The 20,371-nt window shown below is 40.7% G+C and overlaps 1 protein-coding gene across 17 annotated transcripts in view; it reads left to right on the forward strand.

The window, feature by feature from the left end:
- ntng1a (netrin g1a) overlaps positions 1-20,371 on the forward strand; it is a 159,229-nt gene that overhangs the window by 117,409 nt on the left and 21,449 nt on the right. For all 17 annotated transcript variants that reach the window (XM_078938770.1, XM_078938769.1, XM_078938777.1 and 14 more), the window contains one exon: positions 16,869-16,895. In XM_078938770.1, coding sequence (XP_078794896.1) covers positions 16,869-16,895 — 27 coding nt within the window. The remainder of the gene's footprint in view (positions 1-16,868; positions 16,896-20,371) is intronic.

Genomic DNA, 20,371 nt, shown 5'->3' on the forward strand with positions numbered 1-20,371 from the left:
GACGTTTTGTCGGTTAGCACAGCTTTCATTCATGCTTGGATGTCGTTGCATCAGGCGGATTCATTAAAAAGATGAGAGGAGACAAGGATTCTGACGCCAGTCAACCTATTTAAAGACAGATACAAATGGTGTTTTTGACATGTTCGTGTTGGAATTTTTCTCATGATGGAGATAATTGCATTTCTGAGAATTTCTTCATTCAAACTGTTGTGAATCAGGAGCAGACTGAATAATGCCGTAAGAAAAAGATTGTATTTCTGACGTAGAAAATACGCTGGGCGCGCCACAAGCTCCCTACTGCCTAGGGTTTCTCCACACCAATGAACTCCAGCCACTCTGCAGAAACTATGTTCTAGAAAACAACACAGTTTTTTTTTTTTTGGTTTGTTTTTTGGCTAAAAATTGTATAATTATAAAGTAAGACCACTGGGAACGCTTGCAAAGGAAATCAAAAGATCTGATAAAAATGCGTTTTTAAAAAATATTTTCACTTTCTAAGATGCCAATATTTAGGTTTAATTAGCTGCAACTGAGAATTCAAACAAGAAAAAATGTATTCAAAAATGTTTTAGTGAGTTATTCAGAAAAAAATAACTTTTTTGACAATATTCTTATTTATTGTGCTGCAAATATAAGTTTTATCATCTAAGTTTCTCTCAGATTGAAGCAAACACTCTTTAAAGCTAAAAGGGGGTCAAAGTGAGTACGTTTAACTTTAGCAGGGACTATTTTCTCATCGTATTCATCCTCCTACATCCCTTGATTAGTAGCCACCTTTTGGTGGTTGCTGTTTCCATCAGTTTGACGTAGCAGCGAGACTTTAAGTTCGACAAAGCTGGCATTCTTCTTCAAAAAAAACCAACAAAAAAACAATCTTTGGTTTTTCTCCCGCTCTGGCGTCTTATTGCTGTGATTTCTGGCGGTCTCGGCGCGGCTTGAGGACTCTCTAAGACTTGCTAGCCACTGATGACTTATTCTGCCTCCCTGAGGATGTGCGTTATGAGACTCGGGGAGGGTTAGTGAAATAGCCATTCTCAGAGCCCAGATTGACAGCACATTATTAAAAACGGTGACACACACACACACACACACAGAGGTGCTCACCCTGGCTGCCGAACACACATCCTCTCTGTGCACAAGGACACACACTCTTTCTGACCTGCAAGTGATGAAAAACAGTCCCACTCTAAAATGCATTATTATAGTTTGTCTTGAAGGAGAAAAAAAATCTATAACGTAATAACGCAGCAAAAAAAAAAAAAATCTATAGGGATGTAAGGTTCCGGTGCAGAAACGAAACGGTTCCTCAAAACTCTCCGGATACTTCACTAGGCGAACATATGGCATCGCTGCACAGACAAATTTGTCAAAGATGGAAATGTAATTAAGATTTAATTTCTTTTTACTGTGCCCATCAAGTCGTCTTGACGGGATAAGGAGGTAAATGAATCATCATCTGGAGGGGGGGCGGGCTCACCGTGACGCCGCGTTCGGATCAAGAGCGACAAAGGAGCCAAATGGATGGCAGAGATTGAAGGAGGAGAAGTGGGCATCGCTCTTTGTCACAGCTAACTCTTCCTCCTCCTCCTCCTCCTCCTCCTCTCATCCTCGCTCAGTCTTGTTTCCGTCCTCTGTGGAGGCAGAAGGAGAGGGATCAGTCTGAGAATTAAGCGTGGCAGCTCATCTCGCTGTGGAGCTGGGAAAAAACTGGCGATGTGAGGAAGGGCAGGAAGATCTCGCTTCCAAAAACTTTATTCCAGATTGCAAAAATGTGTCAGAATTGTTCTAAAAATGACGACGCTGAATATTTAATGCTTTGCGGAGAACATCCTGATTCTTGTTTAAACTTCTGGAGAAGGTTTCCTTTTAAAACCTGTTTGTGAAACCATCAACTTCTGAATTTCAACAAACTCACTGCCAGGATTTTCATCGGGAAAATCTTTAGCTTAAAGTCCCACTCCGATCATCTTTTAATCACCCTTAAAAGTGTCTTTTAATTATAATTATGCCTTTTTTAGCTAAGATCCAAAAAGTTGTGTCATAGTTTCTGCAGAGCGGCAGGAATTCAACAGAAATTTGCCTTTGAATTGTAGGCGGGACTGCTGGTGTGGGGCAACCCGGCCCCCACTTCCCGTCATCCATCTATTTACACACTATCCTGCTAGCTTACAGCCCCTCACAATCCCAAGCTAACATTAGCGGTGCAACAGCTTGGAGGCAGATGCCAGGAAAAAGTAAGACATACGTGGATCTAGCCCTGGCGTGTCAAACTCATTTTCACTGAGGGCCACATCAGCATAGTGGTTGTCTTCAAAGGGCCAGATATAACTTATACATGTAACTAAAAATAAATGTAACTACTCCTTAATGTTAAATAACTCATTTTTTTTATTTATTATAATTTTTTAAAGTGACGACAACAGTTGCATAGAAAACATATGTTTCCTTGTTACTCTAACATAAATTCTTTTACATTTGATTCTGTCAGGTTAGGTTATATGGACAGTGTTTTAAGGCCTAATGTATAGTTGCCAAATCCGATATTTCAAGTCTGATTGTCCCTAGATATGAATAAATACACACCAATTTTTATTTTTTATTTTAAGAAATTAAAAACTTTTATGCTCTCGAGCGCCACATAAAATGACATGGCGGGCCACATTTGGCCTTGAGTTTGACACATGTGATCTGGCCGAATGAAGCGAAGCAGAGAGCTTATACTATCCTTTTTTTTATCTTAGATTTTATTTTAACGCCAAAATAAAAAGATGACAAACAGAGGATATTACGTTTAACACCCTATCCAAAGCTCAGTAGTTACGTCTTTGTCGTACCAGAAAAAAAAAAGGCTGGCAGGTCAAATAAAATGTTTCTAGTCTTCCTCTTATGAGGAATTCAGTTTATTTTCCTATTTTAAATGTCTCTTTGTGTCTTGTATTAACATTAATGTTGAGTTGTTTCCTACTCAACTGAATAAACCAAAACAACAGAAAACGTATTACAGCACTTTGGGCGTCTACTGGTTTCATAGCAACCGGCCTTCCTCCGAACAAGCAGCGAGTGGATCCGGTTTGAGGAGTTTCTTTACATTTTTTTTTAGAAAAAGCTTTTTTTTCCAACTGCAAATTTTCAGCTGCTCCTGAGACTCCACAGGTTCAACAAAAATGCTCAGAAATGCAAATGTATTCTTAATTTTCTATACATATGTCCTCCAACATGTTAAACACCCAAAAAACATTTGATTTCCATCAGATTGGGTCTTTAGACAATATCAACATCTCTTTTTTTATCTTTGTGATATAAAAGCAAAAAAAGAGAAATAATTTAAATCTAAACTGTAAAAAATCTCAGAAACTATAGTAAGAAAAATAATGTGTATCGGCTATATCGGTTTGGATTGTTCACATTTTTTATTGATCACAGTTTAACTTCAACAAAACCATAAAGCTTCAATTTTCCAATAAAGATGGTCAATGATATAAACTTTTGGGATTTTTTTTTTTAAATAAAAAGCTATATTATGTTATATGATAATGTAAAGGACATTAAATGGAATTGACAACCCTTAGAAAAAATTACTACGCTTAAAATTTATATGGACCATAAGTATAGCAGCTAAATACATGTAGTCTAAGAAGTACACTAATTGAATACTTCTTCCGACTAAATTGGAGCATTTTAAGTTTACAGATACATAGACAGTATATAAAAAGTATACTTCAAGTATACTGTCTCACTTTTAGTATGGACAAGTATTCTTGTTGTACATGTAAATAGACTTCATTTTGCTAAGCGTAGGTATATGACTTTAAAGAATGAATAATTTTAGTAAGAATTAGAAGCAGGACCTCAAAACTATACCGTGTGCTTCCAGCATTTTTGCTTATTAGGCAATAGTTGAAATAAAGGTAGACGTCACTATCAAAGTCAATGGGATGAGGAGTTTGAGGTTAATTTACTTTGCAACCATAAAACTTTTGGTTATATGGAAAAAAACTGGGAGATGTGATGGATGAACAGCAAGACGGAGCGGGAATTACTCGCTGGAAAGTGCGTGCGCTCAGAGAATGCTGGGTAATAATCTTTGAGATGGCATGGAGGTTGAGTCAATACAAACATGTGTCTGTCTGTCAGTGGCACAGGATAAACACGTCGTTCTCTCTGACGCAGAACAATTCCTTTCTTGCCAGAGTGAACATGAGAAATCCGAGGTTTTCTCAGCCTTTAGAAAATTTTGCTAAACTTCTGTCATAATCCATAATCCATAACCCAAATTGCATCACTTTAAGACCAAGATGTCTAACATTATGTAAAAAAATGCTTTACATCAGCATGGTTGTTCCTATTGGTTCAAGAAAAGTACATATTGCAAACTAACATTTTATACTTTTCATCTTGAGTTGTTATAATGGATGCCCCGCCCAGTTTAACACTCAGCCTAATTGGTTAACTCAATTAAGTAAAGCTTCTTGCCTCAAGCTAGCTGTATTCCTGTTGTTGCTTCACACCCATTTTTCCAGTTTTTTATTTGTTAAACAAGTTTGAATTATCCAAAAAATGTCATTCCACTTCATGATTGTGTCCCACTTGTTGATTCTCCACAAAAAAATTACAGTTTTATATCTTTATGTTTGAAGCCTGAAATGTGGTAAAAGGCTGAAAAGTTCAAGGGGGGGGGGGGCGGATACTTTCGCTAGACACTGAATCTTCATGCTAGCTGGATGAACAAATGGAACATTTAAAGTTGCATGTCTCTTTATAAAAAATAATAAACTGCATCCACTGCTGCCTCTTTTAAAAACTTTTATTTTCACAGACAAAAACATCTAAAAACAACAAATTCAGTGGGATGAAAGGAAGAACAAACTCATTATGACCTTCATACCATTTATTTTTATACGGTAGCATGATAGAATAAAACACAGAAAAATAATAATTTCTTTTAATGAATAAATGCAGACCTTTCTATTGGTTTCAGTTTTTCTTTGAAGAATAAGTATTCAAACCATGCTCCTGACATTACGTGTGAGCTTCAAAAGGAATCAAATTCATTTTAAATGTTTATTGCAAGTTTTGTGAAGGTTAAAGAACAGCCGTTCAGCATTATGCAAGTAAAATTTCGCTTTAGAAAAAAATGCCCTTTCTTGATTTTGAATCATCTTTTCAGTCATGACCTTGCTGCCGACTGCAAACCTGCCCTGTCCAAAAATCTTCATTACCACAGGTATTTCTGATGATTCTGAAAGCCCTTGTTTTTGAACATTCCCATAAAACGAGTAATTACCGCGTCCACGTGGGATTAACAGACACTTGTTAGATTAGGCTCCAGCCGGCCTCACAGTTCACGTATTCTTCAGATCAAAGCGGGAAAGGCTTGAACATGAAGTGGATTTCTCCAGCATAGTTCCTCCCCGGAATACGAAAAGAGGATGAGCGTGGCAGCAGGCTTTGCCATGGCCAGAGCTGACGGATGGAAATACATTATTTCATGTCACACACTGGACTCTGGTCAGGGTGGATGTAAGGCTGCAACAGCCTTCCTGAGAGAAAATACTCGTGAACATATTCCCAAAGGCGTTGAAACTTTTTGAAAAAGACAAACGGTTTGAAAAACATGGAAAAGAAATGAATTATTTCATTAAATAAATCATATTTGTTTAAACACCTTCTCCAATCATAGTACAGTTTTGAGCAGGATACCAGCTCAGACGAGGAAAACAAAGAAGAAATTCTCAGAAAGGCAGATTTAACCTTAATTTTCTCTATATGTCATCCACCATCAGAATTACGGCACAAGAACATATTAAAAACACCATTGTCATTTGAGTGGGGGGTACGTCTGTATTGAAGCATTCTTGAAAGCAGAAATCAGTTGAATTAGACGCAATAAGCAAAAATCACCACTAGGGGGTGGTACCACAATCGAGCCTCCATCCATTTAAATATAAACAAGCCATGTTTTATTGATAATAATTTACACTTTTAATCCACAACTTGTTTACTTTTTCCTTTTATATTTAAGTATATCTGTAAACACCTTTTTATTAGTTGTAGTTTTTGAATACTATCATGATATCATGCATTTGGCCTTGAAGTGTTGCACAATCACATGTATGGTCTTTTGAATGACAGCTAACTGTTAACTCTCTAGCAATTTATTAAATGCATACAAAATACTACCGTAAACTGCAACTGTTTATGAAATAAACGTTATTCCAGTGGAATCTGAGGCAGAGAAAAGCAGCTTTGTGCTGAATGCAACACTTTAGAGTAGTAGAGTATTAGATGCTATTTTGCGCCGTTGAGCAACACGTTTGTAACGTCTATGTGAAAAGCTGCTTCTTCTGTGTCAGAATCAACTGACGCACGTTAATCGCATAGATGGATTTACAGAATTGACGGTTTAATAGATTTACGGTGTGACAAAGAGCGTGTGTTAGTTTGTTGTCGCTGGTGATAACTCCAGGATTAAAGGGTTAAATCAACCTTTTTAGACTTTTAAATGTATTATAATGTTAATTCCTCACGAAATATAACCCCAAAGCGGTATTTCGATCCGTTCACGCATTTCTGAGTATTCCTCTAAAAACCAGCACTCTGAACACCAGCCCCTCCCAACCCAGGAAAATGAGCGGGTTTTCACGTTGTGACATCACACATTGAGGAACCGCCCCTTTCATGAAGAATCTGTGCTGCCAGCACCGCCCCCTGGCTAACACACAAACTCACGTTCTCTATGTAGCTAGTGACAATCGGCAAAACCCTTTTCATTTTATATACACTGTATGCACATCCATCTTTGCAAAATTCCAGATGTTGTTTGTTTTCCTTGGCGTGATGCAGACACGCTGCCAAAGCCGGCTCCAGGATGACGTCATGAAATGGGTGGCACCCATAAGGAGCGAAAGGCAGAGCCTCAGAGATCGAGATGTTTTACTTCCAGTTTTGGAAAATGAACAGTCAAAATAACTTTCACGATTTGTTCTATCACAAGTGATATACTATCATAAATACAGACACAGTTTACTTTAAAAGGCTAAAGAATAGCATGATATGGGCCCTTTAATGGCGTGTTCCATGAAATGCCTTCTATGTAACCAAGTTGAGATGTATCCTGGTGTAGTAACATCTTTTCCTGTCAGGATCAGGGGCTCAAAATTGGTCCAAAAAAAACCATTAGTTGAAACAAACCCCTAAAGACTAAAAAAGTATTACAAAATATTAATGTTCAAATACAAAAAAAAAATCATAATTTTGAAAATAAAAATTGATGTGTGTTGTATCCTTTAAGTTTTAAGGAAAACTTTTCTCCTCATATTACCAGCAGCGCCGTGTCTTTTGTTGATGCCATATGTTCCTGCTTCCACGCTCACGCTTGCTGTGTGCACATGGCTCCTCTCCCTCACACTCAACACCCACTCAAAATATGCTTTTACTTGTTTTGCCTCCATTATTTGAATCTTAATTTTATCCCTCGCTCTCCTGAGCCGCACAGCTCTTGTTGTGCTCGCTGTCATCCCGCTGCTTCTTCCCTTCCGCCCGTCTTCCTCACTGCCTTTCCCCCCTTCGTCTTCCACAGCCTTTCTCCGCTCCGCCACCATTTCTTGTTTTGTGTTGCTCGCATTTCCTCCTGCTCTTCCCCCGCACCTCCACCTCCTCCTCCTTCCCCCCCTACCAAACCACCCCAGAGACCAAGCTTGTTTACTCTTTCTTTTCCACATCTCAGCTCTGTGCAGCTGTGACGGTAATCTTTCTTTCAAATATTTGTTTTCTTCCATCTTCAGATATTTTTTTTTCTTCCGTCCTCCACCTCCTCCCCGCCTTGTGCTGCCACTACTGATGTACACCTCATTCTCTCCCTGAAATCCTGAACTCTGCTTCTTCCAACTTCGCTTCTGGGCACTTTAAGACTTGCCACCTTCAATTCCGATCTACACTTTGAGAAAAACGAGCGAAGCGGGCGCTCCCACGACGCAAACTGTAATTTTGCTCCCGAGGATTTCAATCGGCTTGTGCGCCGGTCGCTCGTGTTTTTTGGCCTCTAATCAGTTAGGCGTGCCCGTCACCGTCACGAGGCCCCCATGATGCCGAAGAGCTTCAGATGATGATGGATTGCTGCGAAACAATGGCAGCCACAGAAAGTAATTACCAAGTTTGCCTGGGGTTGGAAACTCAACAGATAAGTTCTTTCCCCAGCGCAGTCCAGCCAAGCGCCAAAGCAAACAGGTGAGCTGTGCTGAAGGTCAGAGCGGCGGTGGAAGCTGACAGAAAAAAATGATCTGACGCTCGCCATCATCCGGCTGCAGGCTTTGGTCCATGACGATGGCTGAATCCTAATAGGAGGTCGACCGGATATCTGTTCATTCTGCTCAGTTTGGACAAAATACATGACGAATGAGCCTACTAGGGAAATAAACGTAAATATCCTAAACAAGGAAATCTTCGGTGTTCAAAAGAAAACATGGAAAAAGGTTTTCAACCTGTTAACTCCTTAAGATTGGAGATGTTGCCTAAATAACACACGACCCTTGACATACTGTAACTCCTCAATCGTTCAAAGCAGCTTTTCGTTTCCGCTTTGCACTGATATGCCACACATTACTGATGTAAAGAGTCGCATATCAATTCAAGGCTGCTTTTCTACTTTTTCAGAATTGGCTGGAATTAGGTTAGTTTCATAAACAGTTGACGGTAAATGGTAAATGGCGTATACTTATATAGCGCCCTCTACCCTCTTTCGAAGGCCCAAAGCGCTTTACAGTCACAGACCCATTCACCCATTCACACACACATTCACACACTGATGGCGGCTCCGCTGCAAAACACTGGCGCCCACCAGAGGCAAGGTGGGGTTCAGTGTCTTGCCCAAGGACAGTTCGACACATGGGTGTGCAAGGCGGGAATCCAACCTGCAATCTTGCGATCATGAATCGACCGCCCTACCGCTGCATCATGACCGCCCCGGTAGGCGAAAGACTGTAAACACTGCGATTATAATATAAGCTTCACACCAAACACAATTTTTCGAACATGGGGCATCCAGTCAATAAACAGATGCAATGAGAGGTCCTGCAGCGCAACGCGGCGGTCTGCCAGCAGTGCGTTTTGAGCATTGCCGAATGTTTTGGACAGTGCAAAGTTTTCAGAGTTAAGTCATTTGAACTCAGGCGAAGATGACTCATCACACCAACCATTCAGAGTTTCAGTTGATGATGCCATCAGTGGGTGGAGTCCAAAATAAACAAGAGCATTTGATCATTCTATTCCTTAACTTCTTAATTATATGGAGACACTAATAAAAAGGTGGTTAATTTTTTTTTTCTCTTCGGACTATTGGCGGACAGCAAGTCCTCAAACTAGAACATAGAGCGACCACTAGAAGGATCTTCTGCAGTAGATGGTGAACTTCACCGTACTGAGAGAATCTCTGAATGATCTCATGACCCTAGACATGAAGACGTGTTTAACAGATGCTTTTGTAGGGCTCTTCAAAAATAAATAGACCTGATCTCTCAATATCATCCGTGTCTTTCATGGATTGTAAATAAGATATACAGTTAATACTTCCATGTAGCGATGAGGGTAAAACCTTTTGACAGTCGCTACTTCCAAATGCGTCAGTAGCATCATGTTTATGAACACATTTGTGGACCAGGGTCAAGTATCAAATTGGACGTGCGTCAAAAGAAAGGTGGTTGATGTAACCCTTGTGTTGTGCATTGACGTGTTCTCTCTACCATGATAAAGGTGGAAAGATGTAATCCATGGACACCAGTAATGTTCACAAATCATTGAAGAAAAAAGGTTCATTGCACTGTCTAGTGGGTCTAGATGACCCGACTCCCAATGGTAAAATGCCTAGGATAGCACAAGGGTTAAATTCGACGTGCGAATCGCATTCTGTGTGAGAACAGCATTAATCACCTGCCCCTTTACGGGGAGTTGACCTATACAGGAAGTTCCGAAAATGGAACGTACTATTGTCATGTGCATAAGTCTACTGTGAAGTATTTGGGAGGATAACGTAAGCTACACATACTTATGATGTTGAGTGATGATGTTGTACGCTATCTTTACGCCACAGACTAGTCGTTAGTAAGATGCACGTACTGGCCATGTGTAATGTGTTGTAGGTCTGTGGGATCAACACACACAACTACATTCTGTCTGATTTCCTGCATTCTAACAGTCAGGTTGTGCAAGGAACACACACTTATCACCCTTACTTTATCTTTACATGTAGCATAGGTATTTGCTATGACCTGCTGGCCCTACCGACTAGTCCAGGGGTCGGGAACCTATGGCTCGCGAGCCATATATGGCTCTTTTGATGGTCACATGTGGCTCGCAGACAAATCTTTAATTACACTTTTTTTTTTTTTTCATTAGACTGGTCCTTCCTGAGCGCGATGCGATGCCAGAGGCACGGAGTAGTATCGGTGCTTTGAGAGAAAAATGTGCGCCAGCACTGTCAGTTTACTATTATCTATTATTTCACAGAGTTTGTACCAACTGGAAACCTGTGAATTGCCGTGCCTGTAACTGCGCGCTCCCGTCTCTGAGAAAGAGCGCGCAGTTGTGGGGACGGGATGTTTGAGGAAGAAAGCAGAGGGTGGGGGTTGGGGGGGGGTTCACAGGCAGCAGGTGTATCGCGCAGGGATTGTAAAAATGTAAAACTCGCTGCCCATCACTCACTGCAGCGTGTGAGTGTACGTTTGGCTCCGCGTCTGCATGTGAGCAGTCTTTCCCACATCTAAAGAACATTCATACTAACCTATGATCACGTTTAAAATCTCAACGCCTGCATGAAGCAGAAACTCACCACGTATAAACCAGACTAGACCACCAGCAAAACTACTACGAGGAATACTCATCATTTATCAGCAACAGCATAACAATGTTATTAAAAAGAATCCACAGACTTATTGTACTTTAAAAATGTTGAAATTACATCAAATGCACACATTCATTTGTACATTTAGTTTTAAACATTTTGTCGTGGACTGAGTTGGACTGGGTGGCTGTTGGGCCGTGTTATAAGTTCTGGAATTCATTGAACGCATCATGCAGCGATCTGATTGGCTCTCAGTTCTGTCGCTCAACCTGTTGTTAGGTAGTTTGGACCAATGGGGTTCAGCTATGGGCCGAATAAGGGAAATGGGAGGGCTGGAGCGGGAGCAGGGGAATATAAAGTTGGGAGAAGCGCTCTCGTCTCGGCAGGAGAGATTCAAGAGTTGCTGAATTACTTGTACGGCGTTTGTTAGGGGTCTACAGTAACCAGAATAAAGAACCTTAAAAGAGGTTAAGTCTCCGTGCCTCAGTGTGGGAAAGGGACAATACAGTGTTGTATGGCTCTTTTGAAATTACATTTTAAAATATGTGGCATTTATGGCTCTCTTGGCCAAAAAGGTTCCCGCCCCCTGGACTAGACTATGACCTTGATATCTCATGTGGGCCACCTGCGTGCCCTGTACGAAGGGTTGCCCATTTTTCGCCTGCAGACGGCCCATGTCCACTCGTTGGGGCATTTGTGACTTCGCCTTTACTAACCCAAACGGCAAGACCTTTAAAAATGTATTTCCGTTGAGTGATCAGTGGCTGCCCCACTCCGACTCGCGCTCCAACATCCCCACATTTGTACGTATGTGTCACATCTGCTGACCCCACATGAGCACATATCATATTCAGTGACTCACAGCCCCTCGGAGATCGTGTTCACTATCCAGCAGCCAACGCATAAAAATCAATGGAGCGTGCCGTGGAACGCGCGCAGCTCCAAATGCTCTTCCTGTGCGATAGGACAAAATTAGATTGCAGCCGTGGCCCGTAATGGCACGGCCAGGCAGGTGGAGAGGATTGAAATTGACAGTGATTGAAAATTAATCGAATGACCCTACATGGATCTGCTTGTAAGCCACAGTTTGTTCATAAAGCAGAGTTATGGTGCGGACAGAGCTCTGGCTCTCCAGAACACGACCTGGAAGTGAAGGTTAAGCTCTGCCTAATGACAAAAAATTGACAAAGAGTCATTTTGACAAACAGTTTTTCCAGCACTAAACAGGATTAATGCAATGTAATTACTTCAAACACACAAGAGAGACGCTTTGAATCGTCACTGCGTCGCATGAAAAGTATCATACAAATCCAAAAAACTCAAATACTAGCAGCAAAAATGACTTATTAATGACAGATTAAAACTATTTTGAGTTTAGCTCTTTCCATTTACGTGCAGCATGCAGCTGTGTATCTGTAACACAGTTCTGAAGAACATCTCTACTTAAAGAGCAGAAATTGTTTTTTGATGGGGGAAAAAAAATCACTTTTCACTTTTTCTGCTATCATATTAAGATCCCCTTCCGTTAAATGCAGCAGGGTCGATGCTAATCTTCCAACAGGATGTAAAAAGCGCTGGTGTGTTATTGCTCTGTCAGCGACTTCAGCGGACACTTTTCATGTGACGTCTTCTTATCTATTTGTCGTTTTTTTCTTCAAGCTTCTAATCTGTAAATGATAAGTAATGCAACAATCTGTTGAAACGTGGAAGAATAAACGAGATTTAGAAGAAACCTCTACATCAAAAAGGATAATGACGATCATCGCCGCTAAGTAGGAAGCCCTGAGTGCGAGACACATGGGCTTTTCGACATGAAAAATGGCCCCCACCTGTACACCATTCATTCCAAGGGTTGTTCCCAGACGAGTCAGTGGGATTGCAGCATAAATGGGGCCACAGCTGCCCAAAAACAGAGCCCAGTGGATCAAGGGACATGCAGTTTGAGTGCTGGGATACACATTCTATCTTTTTTTTTCTTGCTTACCATTTGATACATTAATTTCCTAATTAAAACAACATCTTTGCACAACAAAATATGTCAAATCACTTTTCTTTATATGGTAGCTTAACATGGCTTCAGTCAAACAAGTCAATCAACAATGAGGATTTTCTGACAGATAAAAAAAATAAAATACAGACATACATTATGCTAATGATTCCTGATACCCGATATCTAAACTTAACTAATTAGTTTATCTTTAATATAGATCAAACACAAGTGTTTAGGATTAAATGTAGCATTTTATAGCATTGATTGCTAAGTTGCTATATGCTACCGGCAAAACAAACGGCCAGTTTGTTCTATCCGACTTTTGAAACAAGCTCAACACGTTCCAAAAATGTAAAAAAATACCACCTGCTTTTGATCGCAAAACAGGTCTTTAATGTTTGTAATAATTTAGAGACACCCTAAATTTTATGACAGTCTGTAACAGGCATTAGCTTGTGCGTAATGCTTATGTGCGTCAAGCTATATGATGCTAACAGCTTCGTCTGCAGCTGCTGCAAATAAAAAAAACCAGGACATTCAGTGCGCTGCAGTTGTGATACGCCACAATGGTTTAGCTGTTCCGGTTTCAAATTGTGTTGTTTTTTGCGTAACAATGCGTGACTGTGATTATCCTTGTCCCGTCCTTCCTGTCCCCCGGTTAGCATCTGCTCTCCAACCCCCCTGGAGGTTTCAGATCTATTACTCTGCATGTCAGCAAAGCCACCTGCACTTCACAGCTCTCAGTTCATGGGTTCAGACCCTAAAACCACCGGCGGGGCAAAGATCAGAGCAGGGTGGTGGTACTTTAATCAAGAAGGCGTTCAATCATTAGCTCAATTTTTTTTAAGTATCTCTTTTTTTCCGGGGAAACCAAGAAGTATTCATACTTTTTTTTAAAACAGTAATATGACATGCGAAAAATGATTTTCGGAAATGATCTAATCATATCTCGGGGAAAAATGTGGGGAAAAGCGCCTCCTATTTCCCAGCATGCTTTCTTTCCTACGGAGAGTCGGATGTTTGCAAACAAAGAGGAAAGGAACGAGGGCGTCCATCCAAAAGGGATGATCAGGAACACTAGAGCTGCTGTTGATACACTGACAGCAAGCTCATCTGAAGCCTCCATTCTGTGGAGAAAAGACATGGAACATTCAAGAAAGAAAAGTGTTGTCACCACAACTGTGAATGTACCGTCCTAATTAAAAACGGAGATGTCTGCAGTCAGTTCAGATGAAGGAATGTTCAGAGTGGAAAGCCCGCTAAAGTTTCCTTAGATCCACGGCTAGCCGGCGTCCTGGTGTGGGAAAAAGATCTGGTCGCCATGGGGATGAGACAGACAGTATTATCTGCTCAGTGGCCGCCTGGCTCATGAGATTACACAATGCAGGGATGGACAAGCGGGCGGAAGAGACGAGTTGTCATTTGGTGTCTGAAACTAGTTTGTCATGAAAGGCTCTGCTGGAATTTTCCAATTTTTCAATGAAACAGAGTTTTAAAAGAGACTAAATCTATTAATTCTTGACATTTGCAGTAAAACCTTAAGCTATGCACACAATAGGGTATCTGATACGCGCATAACACGCATGCTTGAACATGTGTTTAGCCCATAGTGTTCACATTGGTCAAGCAGGAAAGGGTTTTTTCTTCTTTTTTACTGTTTAAAAGCACATCTCCACCACCTACAGTTGAAAGAGACTATTTGTTAAGTCTTTTCCAACTGTAAAAAGGCCTTTTCTTCCTATTCCAATATATGAAAGACTTGGTGTCAAATCCTTCTGGCCATACACAAACATTTTTAAACTGTTGACACTATTGTGAATTATAAAGGACGCCATCCATGCTGCCCTTAATTGGTCAAAGTTCGACCTGGTTTAACTTCAACGTCCGTTCAATGGATACCAGTTTGCCCACATGAGCTCCTTGCCCACTGTGCAAGGAGCCCCTTTAGTGCTTTTTCATGTGACAACTTACATAGTCCTTACAAATGCATCACAATACATTGTTGATGACATTACAAAAGAGGACCTTTCCATCTACATTGAGTATTATCTTGACAAGAGGTGTCACACATGGCTGAGATGGTGTACACTCAGTAAACATGCACAACAGTTGTATGTTCCATTTTCATGGTCATACGACCATCAAGGGAGCAGAAAGACTCGCCAGCGCTTCCTTTAAAATGCGGCTCATCCTCTGTACGACCATCCATGCGCACAGACAACCCAAAAACCCACAGCCCTCGTACAGGGGTGGGCAACCACGGCCCGCAGGCTGGATCCGGCCCGCCTCCATGTTTGGTCTGGCCCACTGAACAATATCAGAGACCCATGTTTTTTTAATTTTTTTAATCTGGCCACACGATTAAGACCCGCATAGAATGTCAAGTTTTAGTCCACCCTTCTGCAGTGAGACGTTTGAGGAGCTGCAGCCCTCAAAGTCTCAGCGGGACAAAGACGGGAGGAGATCCACCTTTCATTGGTTTTTCTTTTTAATATATCAGCATATTTATTCCTGACTTTTGGCCTTTGAAAATCACAGAGAGATATATTTGGTCATTTTTTATTTAATAAATAGAGTTATTTATTTTAATAAAAGGATCATGAATTATATAAAACTTTATTATAAGGCTTTACAATAAAAGAAAGATAAAAGAAGTTTAAAGTTTTAAAGAAAAAGAGTTATTGTGGCCCTCACAAAAAAAAAGTTTGGGGACTTGCTCTAGCATCCATGTGGTGTTGGAAGATTTGTTGTTTTTCATTTTCACGATCATTCAATTGGCTCTAAAATTAGAACAAAAGTTTTAACCCTAAAAATATTCTGTTTTAAAATATAATTTTCAACCCAAATGTTTACATCCAGATTCCATGTTATTTCTTTCTCACTCCACACATCTGCTCCTGGTCCGACCGGCCCTTCTATCAGATTTTAGAACCCAATGTGGCCCGCGAGCCCGCTTTACCAGCCGTTGCACTACAAACAGACTAATGGTGTCATGCTACGTTGACACCACCCTAAGTGGCCAAATCCAATGACTTCTATGTTAATGTGTACATGTGAACATTTCAGACTTCCGCGTTACAAATTCTTGCGTTTACATGTTGACAAGCACATTTTTGAGTTCTCTTTTGGGCTCTACATACAAAAGACGAGGCCTTGAACGTGCATTGAGAGTTTAACCAGGTTGAACTTTGACCAATCAGGCACTCTGATTTGGTAGTGATGTATGTTTGGAGTCCTATTTATTTCTCTAAAGTGCCAACTGTTTGAAAATTGATCAAGGAAGAGAAAATAATAATTGCGGTTTGTACTTGGTCGGAATTCGATGATACCGAGTATTTCATAAATCGGAATAGAGCTGTGAAAGAAAAAGCCTGGAGCAAGATTTACGAGATCTGCACCACTTCAACATTTCACACCAAGACTCCTCCAACTGTAGGTACATGAGCTAGTACTGTCAGTAAACAACACATCCTAAGAGCGTGTTCAAGAACCTGCATTTAGCCCGTTCTTAAACTAACATCACATGATTAGAGTGAACAGAACTTTAGAATTCAGCCAAAAGACAAATTCAGCCCTCAGTTTGTCTGGTATTTACTAAAAGGCTTTAAAAAAATAGATATTTCTTTTGACTTTGGGCCCAAAAGATGGCTTTTGTTTGCTGCAATACACTGGATCTTTTAGGAATAACAACTACATTATGGTTTATCAGGCTTTACCACTCTACACCCTGACAAATTAAGAGAAAAGCATAACAATGTACAGATTCTTTGTTTTGAACTGTAACTTCATTCTAAACATTTTTTTTTGTCAGTGCCATTCTTTTTTAGTTTTTTGTTACCAACAAAGCGCTCTAACATTTAAAACATTTGTGAAACATGGACTCCAGATGGACTAAACTGCCTTTTGTGCTGCATCCTGTGTCCTGTAAAAATCAAAAAAAAAAATTGAGTAAACTTAATGGAGCAGAGACTAATAACCACAAATGTGCTTGAAGAACGAGCAGTTGTCCCTAAACAAACGTGTCTTTTTCTTCTTCTCTTGCAGGTATTCCTAATAGCATCGGTCCCGTTAGTAAGTAAATGTCCTCCAAAAAGTGGATGAAGCCTCCAACTGCCTGCTGCTTCGCTTGTGCTCCACCCTTCATTGCACATTCAAGCCCCGTGTTCATTTCTGATTCAGCAACGACTTTTTCCTCCAAACAGGATGGACGGGGGGGGGGGGGGGGGGGGGGTGTTTAGCTACTGTAATAATGTGGACATATTGTTTTTCTTTATATCCAGACTCAATTCAGTCAGATAGCTCTCAACTGGCTCTGCATGCCAAATGTCATTTGGTTTTTTTTTGTTGTTTTTTTATTTGTTTTAGCCCCCCCCATGCATTATAAATAAATGGCATCTAGACTTTATTAAAGTGCCAAGACCTCTCTGGCAGTATAATGTCACAGGGGGTCATTTTAATATAAGCCGCAAGCACCTCAGCTGGTATTATCTTCGTCAACCAGTAGCCCCTGAGGAGGGGGAGGAGGCGGAGGAGGAGGAGGAGAAAGAGGAGAGGTGCCGTGTGTCGGGTTACCGCTGCCTGGAAGACAGGCAGGAACCACGAGACGGTATTGAACAAGCCAAAGTGCATTCGCAGCCGGGCTCGAGTCTCCCTAATCTTTCTCGTTCTGCACTCCTTCCTGGGTGTCCTCCATTCCCAGGGCGGTAGATTGATTAGTAAGCTGACCCCCCCCTCCCATACCAGCACCACCTCCCTGCTTCGTCTCGACTGCTCGGCAGAAGGAGTTCTTTATTAAACGGGCCTGATTGATCCATTTAAAACCCCCCAATTGGAGTAAATATCAGCTGTTTCCATTTCGGAAGCCACTCCTGGGAGGAGCGTTCTCCTCAGATCTTGATTAAAGCTCAAGTGTCAAGCAAGCTGGGATGAATGACTAATGTGGGAAGGTTTCCCAAAAAGCGGGTTTGGAGTGATTTTCCCTGCCGGAGCAGATTGTCACCAGGTGGCTTTTAATCAGGCTTCGGCTTAAAACGGAGAGGCTGCTTTAAAGTCCGATGCTGACTCAGAAATGGACATATGGCTCAAACCCCCACCACCCTAACATGACAACCCTCCACCGCTCATCACCTATGTAGAAGGAAACCTCTGTGTGCTCAGGTTTGGAGTGTGTGTGCGCATGCTCTCCACACATGCTCCGTGTACAACGCCCGGCCACAACGCTGTCCTCAAAATCCCTCACTGGATGAGCGAGCATGCTGATGTGACTGTGTGAGGGAGTGTGTGTGTGTGTGTTTGTAGGGTTGGCTTAATTCTTTATTTTATTCTATTTTATTCTATTTTATTCTATTTTATTCTATTTTATTCTATTTGAAAACAGACCAAAAGTCTTCACTTCTCATCCAGTTTGACAGTTGACTGTATGATGCTACGTTCACACCGCCCCTGGCAATCCACTTCCAATGAAAAGTCTATGTAGCTTTGCGTTTTGATCTTGCGCATTTCAAACTTTCACATTCATGTGCAGCTAAGTCCATTTTTGGGCTCGATGTAAAAATTACATGACCACTGAAAACGTATTGAGAGTTAAACCAGGTTGAACTTTGACCAATCAGGGACTTGGGTTTTGTAGTGACGTATGGTTGGAGTTTACAGAAGTGCCATTTGAAAACTGATCATGGAGGAGAAAATGATAATTGCGGTCGGTATTTGGCCGGAATTCTATGACACCGAGTATTTCATATATCGGAATAGAGCTGTGACAGCAAAAGCCTGGAGCGAGAAATGCAGAATTTGCACCGCTTCAACATTTCGCTCCAAGCCTCTTTCAACTGTAGGTTCATGCACTAATACTGGGTAGCTACAGTCCAGTGTGAACACCAGATGTTTAAAGTGTGTTCAAGAATCGGTGTGAATGTAGCATGAGATGACCAAGTGAGTATGACATCCTCCATAGAAAAAACGAATAACTTCCAGTTTCAAGCAAATGACGTTAATTGAGGAGCCAGAAATTGTCAGTAAGCTGTGATTGGTTTGAGATGGTCTGAGTCAGCGTCTCTCTGTCAACTACTCGCACCAACCAGGTGTGAGCTTCTTGGAAGGCCATACCCCTAATTCTTGAAAGAGTGCTTTAGAGAATCTATCAATCCAACGAGAACTACATACTTTCAATCAGGCATCTGATTGGCCAGTTTATGACTTGAATAACCTGCCTTAAGGAAAAATATCATGGAAAAAATTCAGAACAAGAACATGAACATGTTAAGAACATGGTAAAAAAAATGTAGCGGGGTATGAATAGTTATTCTGACAAATAGAATTACTGAGTAATAGCTGTTGATTTCTCTATAGAAGTCTATGGGATTTTGGCTTCTTGGAGCAAGTAGGTACTTCCTCTTTGGAACACAATGGGGGGGGGGGGGGGGGGGGGTACTCATTCCAGTCCAGTACAGTCCATGAGTTTAACCAACGAGGGGAGAATCTTCCAAACCCAGAAAGCAGCATAAAAGCAAAACATGCTTTTATTTCGTAAAGAGTATAATTTTCAGAGCAGATCAATTTCCTGCCGGTGTTATTACTAAAATAAAAGCAGATCAGAAAAGAAAAAGAAACAAGGTGATGAAGTCCTTGTTTGTAAAAGATGAGAACTCTCACACAAATTCTGCAGGGGTTTAAAGAAAACACTCTCCCGTTGTTGTTTGAAGGTAAATTAATTCCGTATTGACTTTTTCTTCAATTATATTTGAAGTTTATTTAGCCAGGCAAAATTGCCTAATGCGGACTGTTGAGGTGACATTAATATTTAAAAAAAAATTTAAAAAGCAACAACAATTCGGCCTCTGCTAGATCTCATTTCATTATAATAGGAATGGAATTGATTAAAATCCGTCACCACTCATTTTCCTTGCCTTACCTGAATATCCCCAGTAACAAAATAATTAATGGTACCTAGATGTGCATAACATCCAATTAATTACCTTTTAGGAATAATTAAGTTTGTTTTGTCAGGATTTTAGAAACTGGGTTTTTTATTTGTTTTCCTACAATTGGAGCCACTTCCAGTTCTCCTCTCTCAAGCACAAAGTGCTGATCAGAGAAATGGATGACATGACTCTAGTTTGGACGGTTTTAAAATAAAGTAGAAATGAGGTGTTCCTTTTGAATTAGGCTGCTTGTTTGTTAATCTGTCACTTCAGAGAGCCTCTTACCTTGTAGATCGTTCCATTTTCAAAGCCTCTACCACTCCTCTCGCAGTCATCAAACATCCCAAAAATGAAAGAAATTATCTGACAGATATGCATAATGGTGTTAAGATCAAGCTTAAAGGCAGCTGTCACAATGTAAGGCTGAAAAAATGATAGTCATGGTCAAAAATGTCACACTTTTTACTGTTATTTAGAAATTGTATTGATTTTTTTATACACAGTACAGACCAAAGGTTTGGACACACCTTCCCATTCATTCGAATTGGAAAGGTGTGACCAAACTTTTGGTCTGTACTGTACATAAAACAGTTCACGTGTGAGGATGACTTTGATGGTGAGGAAAAT

This window comes from Oryzias latipes, chromosome 20 (genome assembly GCF_053564925.1).
Source record: "Oryzias latipes strain Hd-rR chromosome 20, Olatipes_Hd-rR_3.1".
NCBI classification, from domain to species: domain Eukaryota; kingdom Metazoa; phylum Chordata; class Actinopteri; order Beloniformes; family Adrianichthyidae; genus Oryzias; species Oryzias latipes.